The sequence below is a fragment of the Globicephala melas genome, chromosome 2 (genome assembly GCF_963455315.2).
Source record: "Globicephala melas chromosome 2, mGloMel1.2, whole genome shotgun sequence".
In the NCBI taxonomy this organism is placed as follows: Eukaryota; Metazoa; Chordata; class Mammalia; order Artiodactyla; family Delphinidae; genus Globicephala; species Globicephala melas.
In genome coordinates this window covers 174,279,611-174,291,792 of record NC_083315.2, presented here as the reverse complement: position 1 = coordinate 174,291,792, position 12,182 = coordinate 174,279,611, and the positions used below count along the sequence as shown (strand labels likewise).

At 46.2% G+C, this 12,182-nt stretch overlaps 1 protein-coding gene across 8 annotated transcripts in view; it reads right to left on the bottom strand.

Moving 5' to 3' along the window:
* The window catches only part of PPP2R5C (protein phosphatase 2 regulatory subunit B'gamma), a 131,603-nt gene that overhangs the window by 16,881 nt on the left and 102,540 nt on the right, over window positions 1–12,182 (bottom strand). For all 8 annotated transcript variants that reach the window (XM_030883356.3, XM_060295297.1, XM_060295301.2 and 5 more), the window contains 4 exons: window positions 9,929–9,988; window positions 8,030–8,138; window positions 6,578–6,631; window positions 571–741 (listed from right to left, as the gene is read on the bottom strand). In XM_030883356.3, the coding sequence (XP_030739216.2) occupies window positions 571–741; window positions 6,578–6,631; window positions 8,030–8,138; window positions 9,929–9,988 (394 nt within the window). The remainder of the gene's footprint in view (window positions 1–570; window positions 742–6,577; window positions 6,632–8,029; window positions 8,139–9,928; window positions 9,989–12,182) is intronic.

Below are 12,182 nucleotides of genomic sequence, written 5' to 3'. Positions count from 1 at the left end.
GAAGGCAGACAGGCTGGAAAAGCCACTGGGGATGACGACCTTTGAAAGGGGCTTGGAAGGTGTGAGGAGGAAATCAGGGAAAGTGGGAAGCGGCATGACCGAGGCACCTCTCACACAGGAATGTGGAAGGTACAAGAATCAGAACCATTACTGTTTTTTAAAGCGTAAAGGGACGCAAACTCATATATGTCAGAAATGAAGAGCTCATGGAGGGAGGGAACGCAAAGCTAAACAGTTTTATCTTCTCCGTGAGCATCAACCACTCAAGTTGTGGAGAATAAGGTTGTGTGCGTTTGGGAACCCAGTGAACAGAGAGCCAGAGGTCGTTTACAGAGAAGCTGTCTTTAATTACTCTTATGGAGAAACACGTTTTCAGTGACAAGGGGGGACGAGGTGCTAGAGTGTATTTTGTAGAGCTGAAGTCTCAGGATCTTACTCTGAAATTCACTGAAGCAAAAGCTTGAATATTACCTTCAAATTACCCGAGAAGCAAAACATGACCAGCTCCACACCGCGACCTACCAGCTCCAAAGGGAAGTGACACGAGCCCACCGTCTCCGGGCCGCATACCTGAAAGTGGGGACTGGAGACACACTTGGCTAACTGCCGGAAGAGAGGCTCCATGATCTTCACAAACTCTGATGGTTCAATGACGTCTAGAATCTCCTCTAGTTCATTTAGGAACATGACTTCTTTTGGGCTGTGAGTCTTTGGCCAGTACTTGAGGAGTGCCATCACCACCTACGGAAGAGACAACACAGTGTGACGCCCTGTTTCCTCAGTAAGGCGCCCCCTCTGCAAAGCCACAAGACAAGGTGGCGCTTTTTTCCTTGCAGAAGGAACAGTGATTCAGTAAACTAGAATGTAGGTTTTTTATAATTAGAGAGGTAGGTCTAATTTTATATACTTCAGAATCACAGTTTTAATTTATGTGAACCACTCTGATTAACTACCATCTCAGTAAGAGTCAGATCCTTAAAAAAAAAAAAGAGGCAGGTAGGAGAGTTCAGAGAGAACAAGACCAGTGGAGAAACACAGAGCATGTGAATTCATATATATGTCTTAGTGTGGAGACATATACACAGAGGCACAATTGGCTTCTCTCTCAAATTAACTGACTGTTCATATATATTTGTACACAGACATACATACACAGTGTGCGTACACAGTGTTTTCAGTCATGCTAAAACACATCGGAAAGAGAGATGTCAAGCACTGATGCTAACAAGCCCTCTGTGTGTGGCCACGGGCGGGTGCCCACCCCTCGGTGCCCCACAGCCCTCATCAAAGTCTGGGGGCACGAAGACCCTCGCCCTGGGGCTGCTGAGAAGACTTTATTACTAGACCCACGCACGTGCCTGAGAAGTTGCTGGCCGCAGCGAATGGGCGGCAGCCTGGCCTTGGCTGGGGCCCCACCCAGAGCAGGCCCATGAAGCCGCTCCCTGCGAGGCACGTCTCGTCGGGCGGCAGCAGCCTCCCGGTTGGTGAGTGCTGGGCACTGTGTTCCCTGCCCATCAGACAGGCAGCTTCTGCCGGGCAACCTTTCTGTTATCGTGTTCCTGCAGTTCCCAAACTTCCTACCAGTAAAGGTTCTTCACCCAAAATATCAGATTTGGAATGCAGATTAACAATACCCCTGAGAGTTTAGCTACCTAAAATAGTACAGTGATCCAAAACACTTTGTTCGTATATGTAAAGCACACACACATACTTGCACACCTAACTGTACAACTGCAACCGGTTACTTAAAGCAGCTGTTTAGCCTTATCACAGCGATCTCTGGACCCGTCATCCCGGCCCCCGGCCTCAGGACTGCTGTGAACATCACTGCAAATGCTCATGCTTCCAGATTGGTGGTGGTTTCCATGCACTAGTCATTTCTGGCTCTGCAGATCATGCCAGCTGTGCTCACAGGCCAGCCTGTGAGTCCTCACTGCGGTTAAAAACAAGGGGCTTTTCAACAACATTCGTTTAGGACGATTCTATCTTATGCTTTTGACCTTCAGGCTCCTGGATAATCTTTTATATTTTTACACTTTATAAAACTCCAAAATTTACTCTAAAAGTGCTCCTAGTTTTGAAGTCTGACGTAAAAATTTATGACATGACTGTCTTTAAAGAGAGATTATTGGACTTCCCTGGTGGCGCAGTGGTTAAGAATCCGCCTGCCAAAGCAGGGGACACGGGTTCGAGCCCTGGTCCGGGAAGATCCCACATGCCGTGGAGCAACTAAGCCCGTGTGCCACAGCTACTGAGCCTGCGCTCTAAAGCCCGCGAGCCACAACTACTGAGCCCGCGTGCTGCAACTACTGAAGTCCACGTGCCTAGAGCCTGTGCTCTGCAACAAGAGAAGCCACCGCCATGAGAAGCCTGCGCACCGCAACGCAGAGTAGCCTCCGCTCAGCGTGACTAGAGAAAGCCCACGAGCAGCAACGAAGACCCAACACAGCCAAAAAGTAAATTAATTAATTAAAAAAAATAGAGATTATTTTTTAAAATGCATCATTTAATGATTTTCCTACTTTTTGCTCAAAACCATTTAACAGGTGTTTGGGTACCTACTAGACACTGTGTATTGGCATCACTTTTAAGAACACAGCAGATGCAAATCACGTCACAAATCCACCATTCCTCGTCATTTGGCAAATGGAATTTTATTAGGAGAAATACATTAAGCTGTGAACTACAGGACACAATTGATTTAGCTGTTTGATGTCTCTGGAAAAGGTATTATTTCTGGAATCAGAGCTATATGCTGGGCTTACTTTTCACACTATTTGGAATGACCTATGACCAATACCCAACGTTTCAGCTGCTTCCGAGGGTGCCTGCATTTTGCAGAGCGGGAGTCCGCTCGGGGAAAGCTACTCTGAGCCAACAATGGCTGCTTGCGGCTGGGCGCACTTCAGGATTGAGCTTTCCTGGGGAAACCCAATGGGCGGCCTGCTCCCGGGGCGGGGGGGAGGGGGTGGCTAGGGAAGGCAGGCGAGCCTGGCGTCCCAAGGAGCCCCTCTCCTGTCCTGCAACACCAGGGAAAAAGGCCACAGAGTAAAACTCAATCAGCCTCAAGAGACAGGTGGGTGGAAAAGTGTTCGACGTGCCCAGAAAGCTCTTGGGCACTGTACAACGTTTACAAATAAAAATAGTAGTTACAGGTTACAGACAGGAGCAACAAACGTCTTTTAAACGGATCAGACTTTAAAAATTCCTGAGCCTGGACACACACAGACTTCGGGGTGCCACAGGTGCAGGACCACGAGACGCACGCGTGTGCCGACTGCCCTTCCCAGCACCTTCGTGAGAGTTTACACCTTCATCTAATTACCTACATGCCTTCGATGCTGAAGTAAGACAAAACGGGCTTTGTGTTGTCATAATACATGAAGTTTCAAAGGAAGGAATTTACTGAGGCGAGGCTCTGAACATTTTTAATGTGCAGAAAATTCATCTGCCTTCTGTAATCCAGAGAGCAATTATGTTACCTCTGCTGCAGGAGATCAAGACATGAAGTGGTTCTGGGTGGAAATATTGGGGACTGGGCGTAGGGGGCTTGAGGTAGCTTTGTGCTCGTGCCGAGTCAGGGTTTTCTGTCTACCATTGAAGACGGAAGGACCCCACCGAAGCCAGCACATCCTCTCCTGCCTTGTAGCCAAGCGCAGTTAAAAGCCCTCACTCCTGCGCAGCTGTATTAGCGTTATTCGTGGGAATTTATAAACTTTATCGGCTTTCACATTACTTTCAGGTGGACGACAGAAGAGGGTGGGATGCGCACACTGAGTCTTGCTGGAGCAGGATTAGGACCAGGCTCTGACAGACGGGGCCGGGGGACCGGGACCTGCAGGGAGTGGGCTCGGGGGGGGACCCTTAGGCCGTGAGAGATGTGGGGTAACACTCAGTGAATTCTTTCGCCACTAGAGAGTATGAGAAACATGCACCAAGAGAGATCATCGCAGAAAACCGCACTCTTTCTCTCCTTATTTTTGAAATCGGAAAAGGGCAGGGTATGTGTTAGGGTTTCTTCACATGGTACTTTAGTTTGGAGAAGACCATCAGACACAGATAGGAATAAGGATGTGTCACCACTGAAGAAAAATATTAAAGAGGGCTTTTTAAATTATCAGGGCCATCTCATTTTTCTTTCCCTATCTGAACATGTCTTCAGTTTCGTAGGAGCATAAAATAACACATCCTCACCCTAAGTTGGAGTAAATACTTTGTGTGATACTGAAGTCTGATAAGATTTGGTACATTTTCTTGGGGGCTTCCAGAATGTTGGACAGAGTTGAGGCAGAGGCGCGAGGAGACCCCAGGGATGGGGTACGGGGATGGGTCACTCTGAAAGGGGCTGCAGAGCAGGGCAGCCTCCATCACCTCCACAGGCAGCAGCTGAGGGATATGACCAGGGGCTTTTCCTGAATTTTGGGGTGCGATGGGGGAGGCTACACATAGAATTTAAAAGCTTAAAAAGAAAGGAGAGATCAGAAGCAGTTTAATTCAAGAATACAGTATTAAGAATTTCTATTTTTTTTAACTATAAAAATTAAAATTTCACAAGAAACCTGTGAAAGACCACTAAAGGGACAGGAAAGACTCAGGAATTACAATATTTACCTTTTCTGGTCCAATAGTGACTTTTAAAAGAATGTTCAAATGTTTAAACTAGCATCTAATACTTCTTGCTTTGTTACTCAATAGTAAAAACAACCCAATTAAAAAATGGGCAATGAATTTAAAGATATTTCTCCAAAGAAGAAACACAAATGGCCAACACACATGTGTAAAGATGCCCAAGGTCACTAGTCATTGGGGAAATGCAAATCAAAAAACGCTCACTAGGATGGTTATAATAAAAAAGAATGGAAAATAACAAGTGTTGGCGAGGATGTGGATTAACTGGAAGCCTTGTGTACCGCGGACGGGAATGCAAAATGGTGCAGCTGCTGTGGAAAATGGTATGCCATTTCCTCAAAAAGCTAACCACACAGAATTACCATATGATTCAGCAATCCCACTACTGGGTATATACCCAAAGTGACTGAAAGCAGGGATTTGCACACACATGTTCATAGTAGTATTATTCACAACAGCCAAAATGTGGAAACAACTCAAACTTCCATTGATAGATAAATGAATAAACAAAATGTGGTCTAGCCATACAGTGGAATACTATTCAGCCACAACAAGGAGTGAATTTCTGGCACACGCAACAATATAGGTGAACCTTGAGCAAATTACGCTGAGTGAAATAAGCCAGTTACAGAAGGACAAATCCTGTATGACTCCACTTACGTAAGGTATCTAGAGCAGTCAAATTCACAGAAAGTAGACTCGAGGTTATCAGGGGGAGGGTGGAGGGTAAGTGGGGAGTTACTATTTAATGAAGACAGAGTTTCTGTTTGGGGCAATGATAAAGTTTTAGAGACAGTGGTGACAGGTGCACAACAGTGTGAATGTAACTAATGCCACTGAACGGTACACTTACAACAGAAAATTTTGTTATATAGTATATTTTACCACAATTGAAAAAATTAATAACCTAATATATCAAAAACCATTGAATCATACTTTTTTTTTTTAAGTACAGCAAGTTATTAAACAAATACCTTTGATTTTTCTGATTTTTGTCCTGGAACAGGAAGAAACACCAAAAACATTTTAATGCTGAGGACTAAAACTCCAAATTGCAAGGTGCAAGATGGTTGGTGAGAAGTAAACAAAAGCAATTGTACACCATCATATGAAAAGCAGGTCACATGCAGAACAAAATTTGTTCCTGTACTATATCTACTAATTTAAATCATGATGCTAATAATTATCAAATTACTACTAAGTATTTTCTAAGGATATATTATGTGTATAGGACTATATTCTAGGCTATATCCTAATTCCTGATTGGGTCCACAAGAAATATAAAACCTAGGTCTACCATATGAATCATACATTTTAAGTGGGTGAGCTGTATGGCATGTGAATTACATCTCAGTAAAGCTGATAAAAAAGTGTATTCATATGCTTCAACTGGCACCTGACACACCAGACTTTGTGAATCTTGGTTACAATAGCCTTTTTATTTTTAATAAAGATAAAATGCCAAGAAACTTAGAAATCTAAACACTGACCAGTAGCAATCTAATGTTCATTTATGATCCAATGACCATAAAACAGTGACACCATAACTTGGAAAGAATTTTCAAGACAGTAAAATCTCTTTAGTATAAATAAGCATGTTGAACCCTTGCTACAATGCCTCTGGCTGAAGTCAGTGACCTATGCTGTTCAACCAAGCGACGTGGGAGTATTAAACCGCACATGACTTAGCAGGACGCCGTTCAGAGTAAAACGCAATGAGGGAGAAGACGGCCATCTTCTTACAGGAACAATCACTTCGACAAGGGAACTTGTAATTAAAATCACTACAGTTTGAAAACTTGTAACACAGGAATGAAATCAGTTTGTGTTCACTAGTGTTATAACTTAAGATGAAGAAGCTGTCTTGGGGAAGCAGCCAGACTGCGATACCGACACTTAAGACACACACACTATATCACAAGGCCCTGACCAGAGAGGGTGTACTTACCGGTTCAGTGAGGGTGCTGTCCTTTTCTAAAAACTGCACTACACAGTATGCCAGCTACAGTAAGAGGAGAAAAAGTATTAATATTCCATTTTAACATGGAAATGCTGTACCACCGTTAGACATCTTCCTGTGGGGAGACAGGGCTGGATGTGATCAGTGCTGTCCCCTGCCCGCAATGTCCCCCACAGCCCTTCTCCTGGGTGGACACAGGCTCCGTCCAGTGGCCCCGCTGGAGGCTCTGGGAGGGGCTCTGAGGGAGGGACCCCAGGATCAGTGTGCAACACAGATCAGCTGCAAAAGGAACATCAGAAAACTAAAATAAACCAGGAGACAGTCTTTTAAACCAACACCGACAAGCCAGGCCAGGTTTGGTGGGAGTTTTCTGGTGCCCTTTTTGGAGACTGTAATGGACAAGTAATCTAACTGCTGGGAAAAAGCAAATTAAAATCTGTTTCCATCTTAAATTCCTAAACTATTAATTTCTAATACAGGACAACTAACACGGTAACAAACTGGCTGGATGTAAAGATATTACCAGGCAATAGGAATCAGAGGAAAAAACTCTAAGTGAAAGATTTCCCAGGAAGCCAGTGTCATTAGAACCGTCTAAGGATACACCTTCTGATGCCATGAGGCAAACTCCCCGAGGGAGGTCCCGCAGAATGGGGGTTCTTGGTCCTTGGACCCAGACGTGGGGACCACCCACCCTGCACCCACAGTGACGGCGGGCGTCTCCCCAGAACCTTCTGTGCTGCAGTCAGTGTAGCTTACATTCTGTCTGCACGGAACTTAGAATAGGAAGAGTGAAGGAAAACATAGACTTCCTGGGGAAATGCAGCTGACCAACCAGATAGAAACCACTCATGGATCAGGTTTTCAGTTTTCAAAGTTATAAAAACCCCACAGTTTTTTAAAAAAACCCTTTTCTTTCTTTCTTTTTAGAAATATATACTTTTTTTTGGCCACGCTGCACAGGATGCAGGATCTTAGCTCCCTGACCAGGGATCGAACCCATGCCCCCTGCAGTGGAAGCACGGAGCCCTAACCACTGGACCGCCAGGAAGTCCCCAAACCACTTTTTCTTAAGCCATTTTACTGGCCGTGGACAGAGAGGCGTTGTCTTTGAGGTGCTAGGTTTCAATCCCACCACAGGAAGCCTTCCGGAGAGGTCTTCCTTGACCCCTTCCTCGCGTGAGCCACTCCCTTCTCAGTGCTTACAACCAATTTTGAAATTCTCCTTTCCTGAGGTTTTTCTGATTTTCTCAAAAGCAATCTCTCTTTACTCCCTTATCCTTTCGCTCATCACCAGCACCCTGACACCCAAGTCAACGCTGTGATATATGAGACAAAACACTCCCAGTTAGAGGCTGGGGCTCAGTATCCCGAGTTCACTGATGTCCAAGCAGAGACGGACGAGCTCCGGGCCCACCAACGTCACGGAGGAGCCCTTACCTGAGGATGGTAGACGCTCAGAGACTTCACTTTGTGCAAAGGTAATAACACCTTCAATAAGAAAATCTTGTGCTCTTCTTTCAGTGGTAAGGCAAATCCATTAATTATACTGTGAAAACAGAATTTATCCAAAGTTTGAATATTTACAAGTTCCAGATTGAAAAACATAATCTTTCTGTTTTTCTTTCAGTTTTTGTTTTCAGCATGAAAACCAGCAAGCCAACCATGTGTGCCGGAAAAAAGGAGGGAGGAGAGTAGCAGAAATTAAAAGATCATTAAACACCTTCAGGGAAGCACAGTCACTTTTATCTTGTAACTACAGGACAATTTAAAAATTCTGAGTGTACAGGGAGCTACCCAGAAGAGCAGGGGTCTCTGGGGGCAAAACCTCCTTCCTTAGGCAGGGCATGAAGACCGGGTAGTAGCTCGGGTGGAACACCGGCACCTTCCTCCGGCCTTCACCATCTTCAGGAATTCACACTTTCCCAGAGAGACCCTGCCTCACGCGAGTGCTGGCAGAACAGGGTCTGAGTGTGCAAACTGGCATTGTTTCAAAATCAACGAGAAAGCTGTCCCCTTCCGCAAGGAAAGGGGGTCCCCTGCTCTCAACCTCCAAGCTGAAGCTTTTGTTTGTGACACCAAGTATTTTATCTATTTGGCATTATAACGCGGTATAAGTTCCTGCGAGCTGTCGAAGCAGTTCAAGCGATTTCTAAATTGGTCCCTCCTTCATGAGCCTGGGGCACATGGGAGCTGCAGGCAGGGTTAACCTGAAGTGGCCTCCAGGATGGTGTGTGCGTTCAAATGAGGGAACAAGAGAGGACCTCTGAGGCCCTTGCGTGCGGTGTGGCAGGCTCTCTGGACACTTTACTCAGTTCACCCCAGCCCTGCAACAACCTCAGACGTGAATATGAGTATATTGCCATTTTATAGATAAGGAAACGGGAGGCGAGAGTGGTTAAGTAAGGCCGGACAGCTAGTAAGGGCACCGACTCAAGCACTCACTACACTCTGCTGGGAGAGAGAATCCCAGGAATATGTCAGTGTAGAGTTCTCCACGAGGACCGTCATTTGTTTTACATTATATCTGAAACAGTGAGGAGAGTTGCTTTCAGAAGGGCTGGACCATAGATCTACCAGATGACAACAGTGTTCCTTTGAAAAGCTTACTGTGTTCAGATAGTTCTGGGAATCGCTAGATGAAGCACGAGTACAGCTTCTCCCCTGCAGGACTCCTCAAAACCTTTAGCTGCTAACATACACTGAATCCCCAAGTAAGGTGCTGCGGAAGAAGCACTTCCAAGCTTATTCAGCCGTGGAACCCTGAGGAACTCTGTCTGGGAATCAGTGAGTTAGGAGGTCTGACAGAAAACCTATAGGTCATTGATTAAAAAAAAAAAAAAAAAGGTAGCAAGCAAGAACTCTACCTGGATTAAGACGATGAAATTTTGAAATGTTAATTATTTTATAAGTATACATATGAAAAATTTATAAAATCAAAGCGACACGTTAGCATTTACTCGATACCCCAAATGTATAATAAATGACCTATTTTTCTTCTAAGTGTCAAATATAAACCTTCTTAATGTAACTATTTTTAACACTGCTCTTGAGGAAATAATTGAAATTGTGTTCCCATAGCGATGCTCCTGAGGTACATGAAACAGAATCTACGTGTGGAACCATAGGGATGGGAGAGGTTTGTCATTTAGTGTCATTCAGTTCTGATCCAAGAGCTCACCAGCCCCGGCCATTAAGTGAGGCTTCTTTACGTCCTTTTAGAGAACGGTTTAAATTGCCTTGCCTTGGGGAGGGGGCTGTGGAATGCAATGAACTGGATCATTTCGGCATAAATCCCATCTAAGGCCTTTCGCTACCGACAACAAAGAGACAACTTACCTTCCCAGTATTTCCAGTAATTCTGCTATGCCATTGTGATGCTCTGTTTCATAAATAAATCTAGAAAAAGCAATTTGTCATTTAGAATTAGACACTGAAATAATGGCTGGAAAAGACTAAAATCCTCTGAATACGAAAACAATGCTTTTAGGAAGAAAACCACGTAGCCAGGCAACAATAAGCAAATCTATTTGTGAAAACCGTTCCGGGGGCTCTGCTAAGTGTTACCAGAGAGACTCCGCAAAGCCTGGACATGCAGACACTTGGAGGGCAGAGGGCATGGGCTTGCTCAAATGTCTCCCTAACGTTTCATTTTGAAAGTTTCAGACATAAAGTGAAAAGATGTTTACAGTGATCACCTGTATTTCAACCACCCAGATTTGACAGCGAACAACTTGCTGTTTGCTTTATCACACATACATCTCTATCCATCGCTTAATCCATTTTATTTTTTGCTGCATTTCAGCCTAAGTTGACATCTTACTCAATTTAAAGCCTCCAATATTTAGCACAGTCTCTGCAAAGGGTACAAGTTACTTCCTCACCACTGGGGTCGTCTCCCCTACTTCCTCACTGACACGTCACACTTTCCCTGTGCTGCTTCAAGTGCCGTCTTCTGAAACACCCATCTGAGTAGCCCGACTCACCTGCCCCAAGAAAGCACTCCCTGGGGCCCCCGCGCACGCTCCCTGGGGCTCCCAGCAGCTCCTGCACCCTGTGCCAGCCTGAGGATGGGGACGACGACTTATCGTTACCGTGTCGCCCCTGGTGCTATAGGGCCGAGCCTGGTATCTGACCGATGCTTGAAACACGACTGCTGAATAAACTGGGCCCAGGGAGAGGGAACAGGGACAGGAAGCAGGAAAGCATCTTCTCTCTCCAAGGACTCCTCAGAAACAAGCTGCTCCTGCCCCACAGCCTGGCGCACCTGGCGTCAGGCTAAACCAACACACAGCGAATTCCGCCTGAAGCGAGAGGTGTCTGGGGTCTGAGAAAGGTTCCTGCCTATCAGACAAAAACTACTAGTTTAGAGCCAGCTCTAGGCCGAAAATCAGTGTTTGTGATGATTAAAATTTTTCACTGTACCTGTTTGAAACAAACGGAAGAGTGACCTTAAGGTCCAGAACAGGTCAAACGCCCACAACGTGTGACGTACTCCTGAGGAGCGGGTCTAACGTCTCTGGTTTTTGACAGATCTTTCAAAGCGGGGGCACGGAGCGAGGAGAGAGCCCGTTTGGCTAGAACAAAGGTGGGCGACGGGCGGGCAAGGCAGGCACACGGAGGCTCAGACACCAGCTTAGACAGATTGGAGTTGAGACCACAGGGACCGGGGTCAGAACCAGTGAGCAGCGAAACACAGTGACACGGAAACAAATGCGGCCACAGCACGGAGCCGAGGCGGGAAAGTACCCGTGATGGACCCCGGCAGCCCGGCTGGTCAGATCACGGGCAGCAGGGGACAGGCTGCGCTGCGCGTGGGGCACCCGTGTCGGCCTCAGACACGCCGGCCCCGCCACTGCCCCTGCCCTGAGGTGGGAAGCCGGCCTCACGGGAGCCCCAGCCTCCCTGGGCAGCTCCACGGGGAGGTGCTTTCGTTTGTTTGTGAAACTCCACCTGAGGCTCCCTTCACTTCACCTGTTTTATTTGAAATACTTAAGACAGTTTAGATGTACAAAGTAATAGTGCAACCACCCAACTCCAGTCCCTCTTCCTCTGTTTCCACCTGGAGGGCTGTGCAGGCAGCAGGTGGGCGAGGCTCCTGAAGCCTGGGTGCTCGGCATGTGGAGGTGGCCGAGCCCCTGGGCACCACTTGTGATCTGTCTCCAGCAGTACTAACATTTAAATAAGGGCAGCCTTTAGCCAAAAGCCATTTTGTTTTCCTAGATCAACACTGCTATATTCTCATCGGTAAATTCTTCATTCCCGACTATTTTGTAGATTTGGAGTAGGTACAGGAAAGAGAATGTAAGTGTAGCTCCCCTTCTTTCTCTTCCAGAGGGAAACAAGAAAGTGGGGTGCAAAACAGGAGGGAAGCCCTAAGGGCCCATGCAGAGCAGGCTACAGTATGCCTCCCTCTTTCAGCCAAAAGGAACTAGGACTCTCCCCAAACTGAGCTGGAACCTGCCTGTGAAGGACAGTCTCGCCATCTATTCCTCTCCCTACTGGAGGACGTGTTCTGTGCCGCACATGCAGAGGTGGAAGTCACTCCCCCTTGAAGCTGGGCTGTCCTCAATTCCCTAAGTGGCTCTGACCG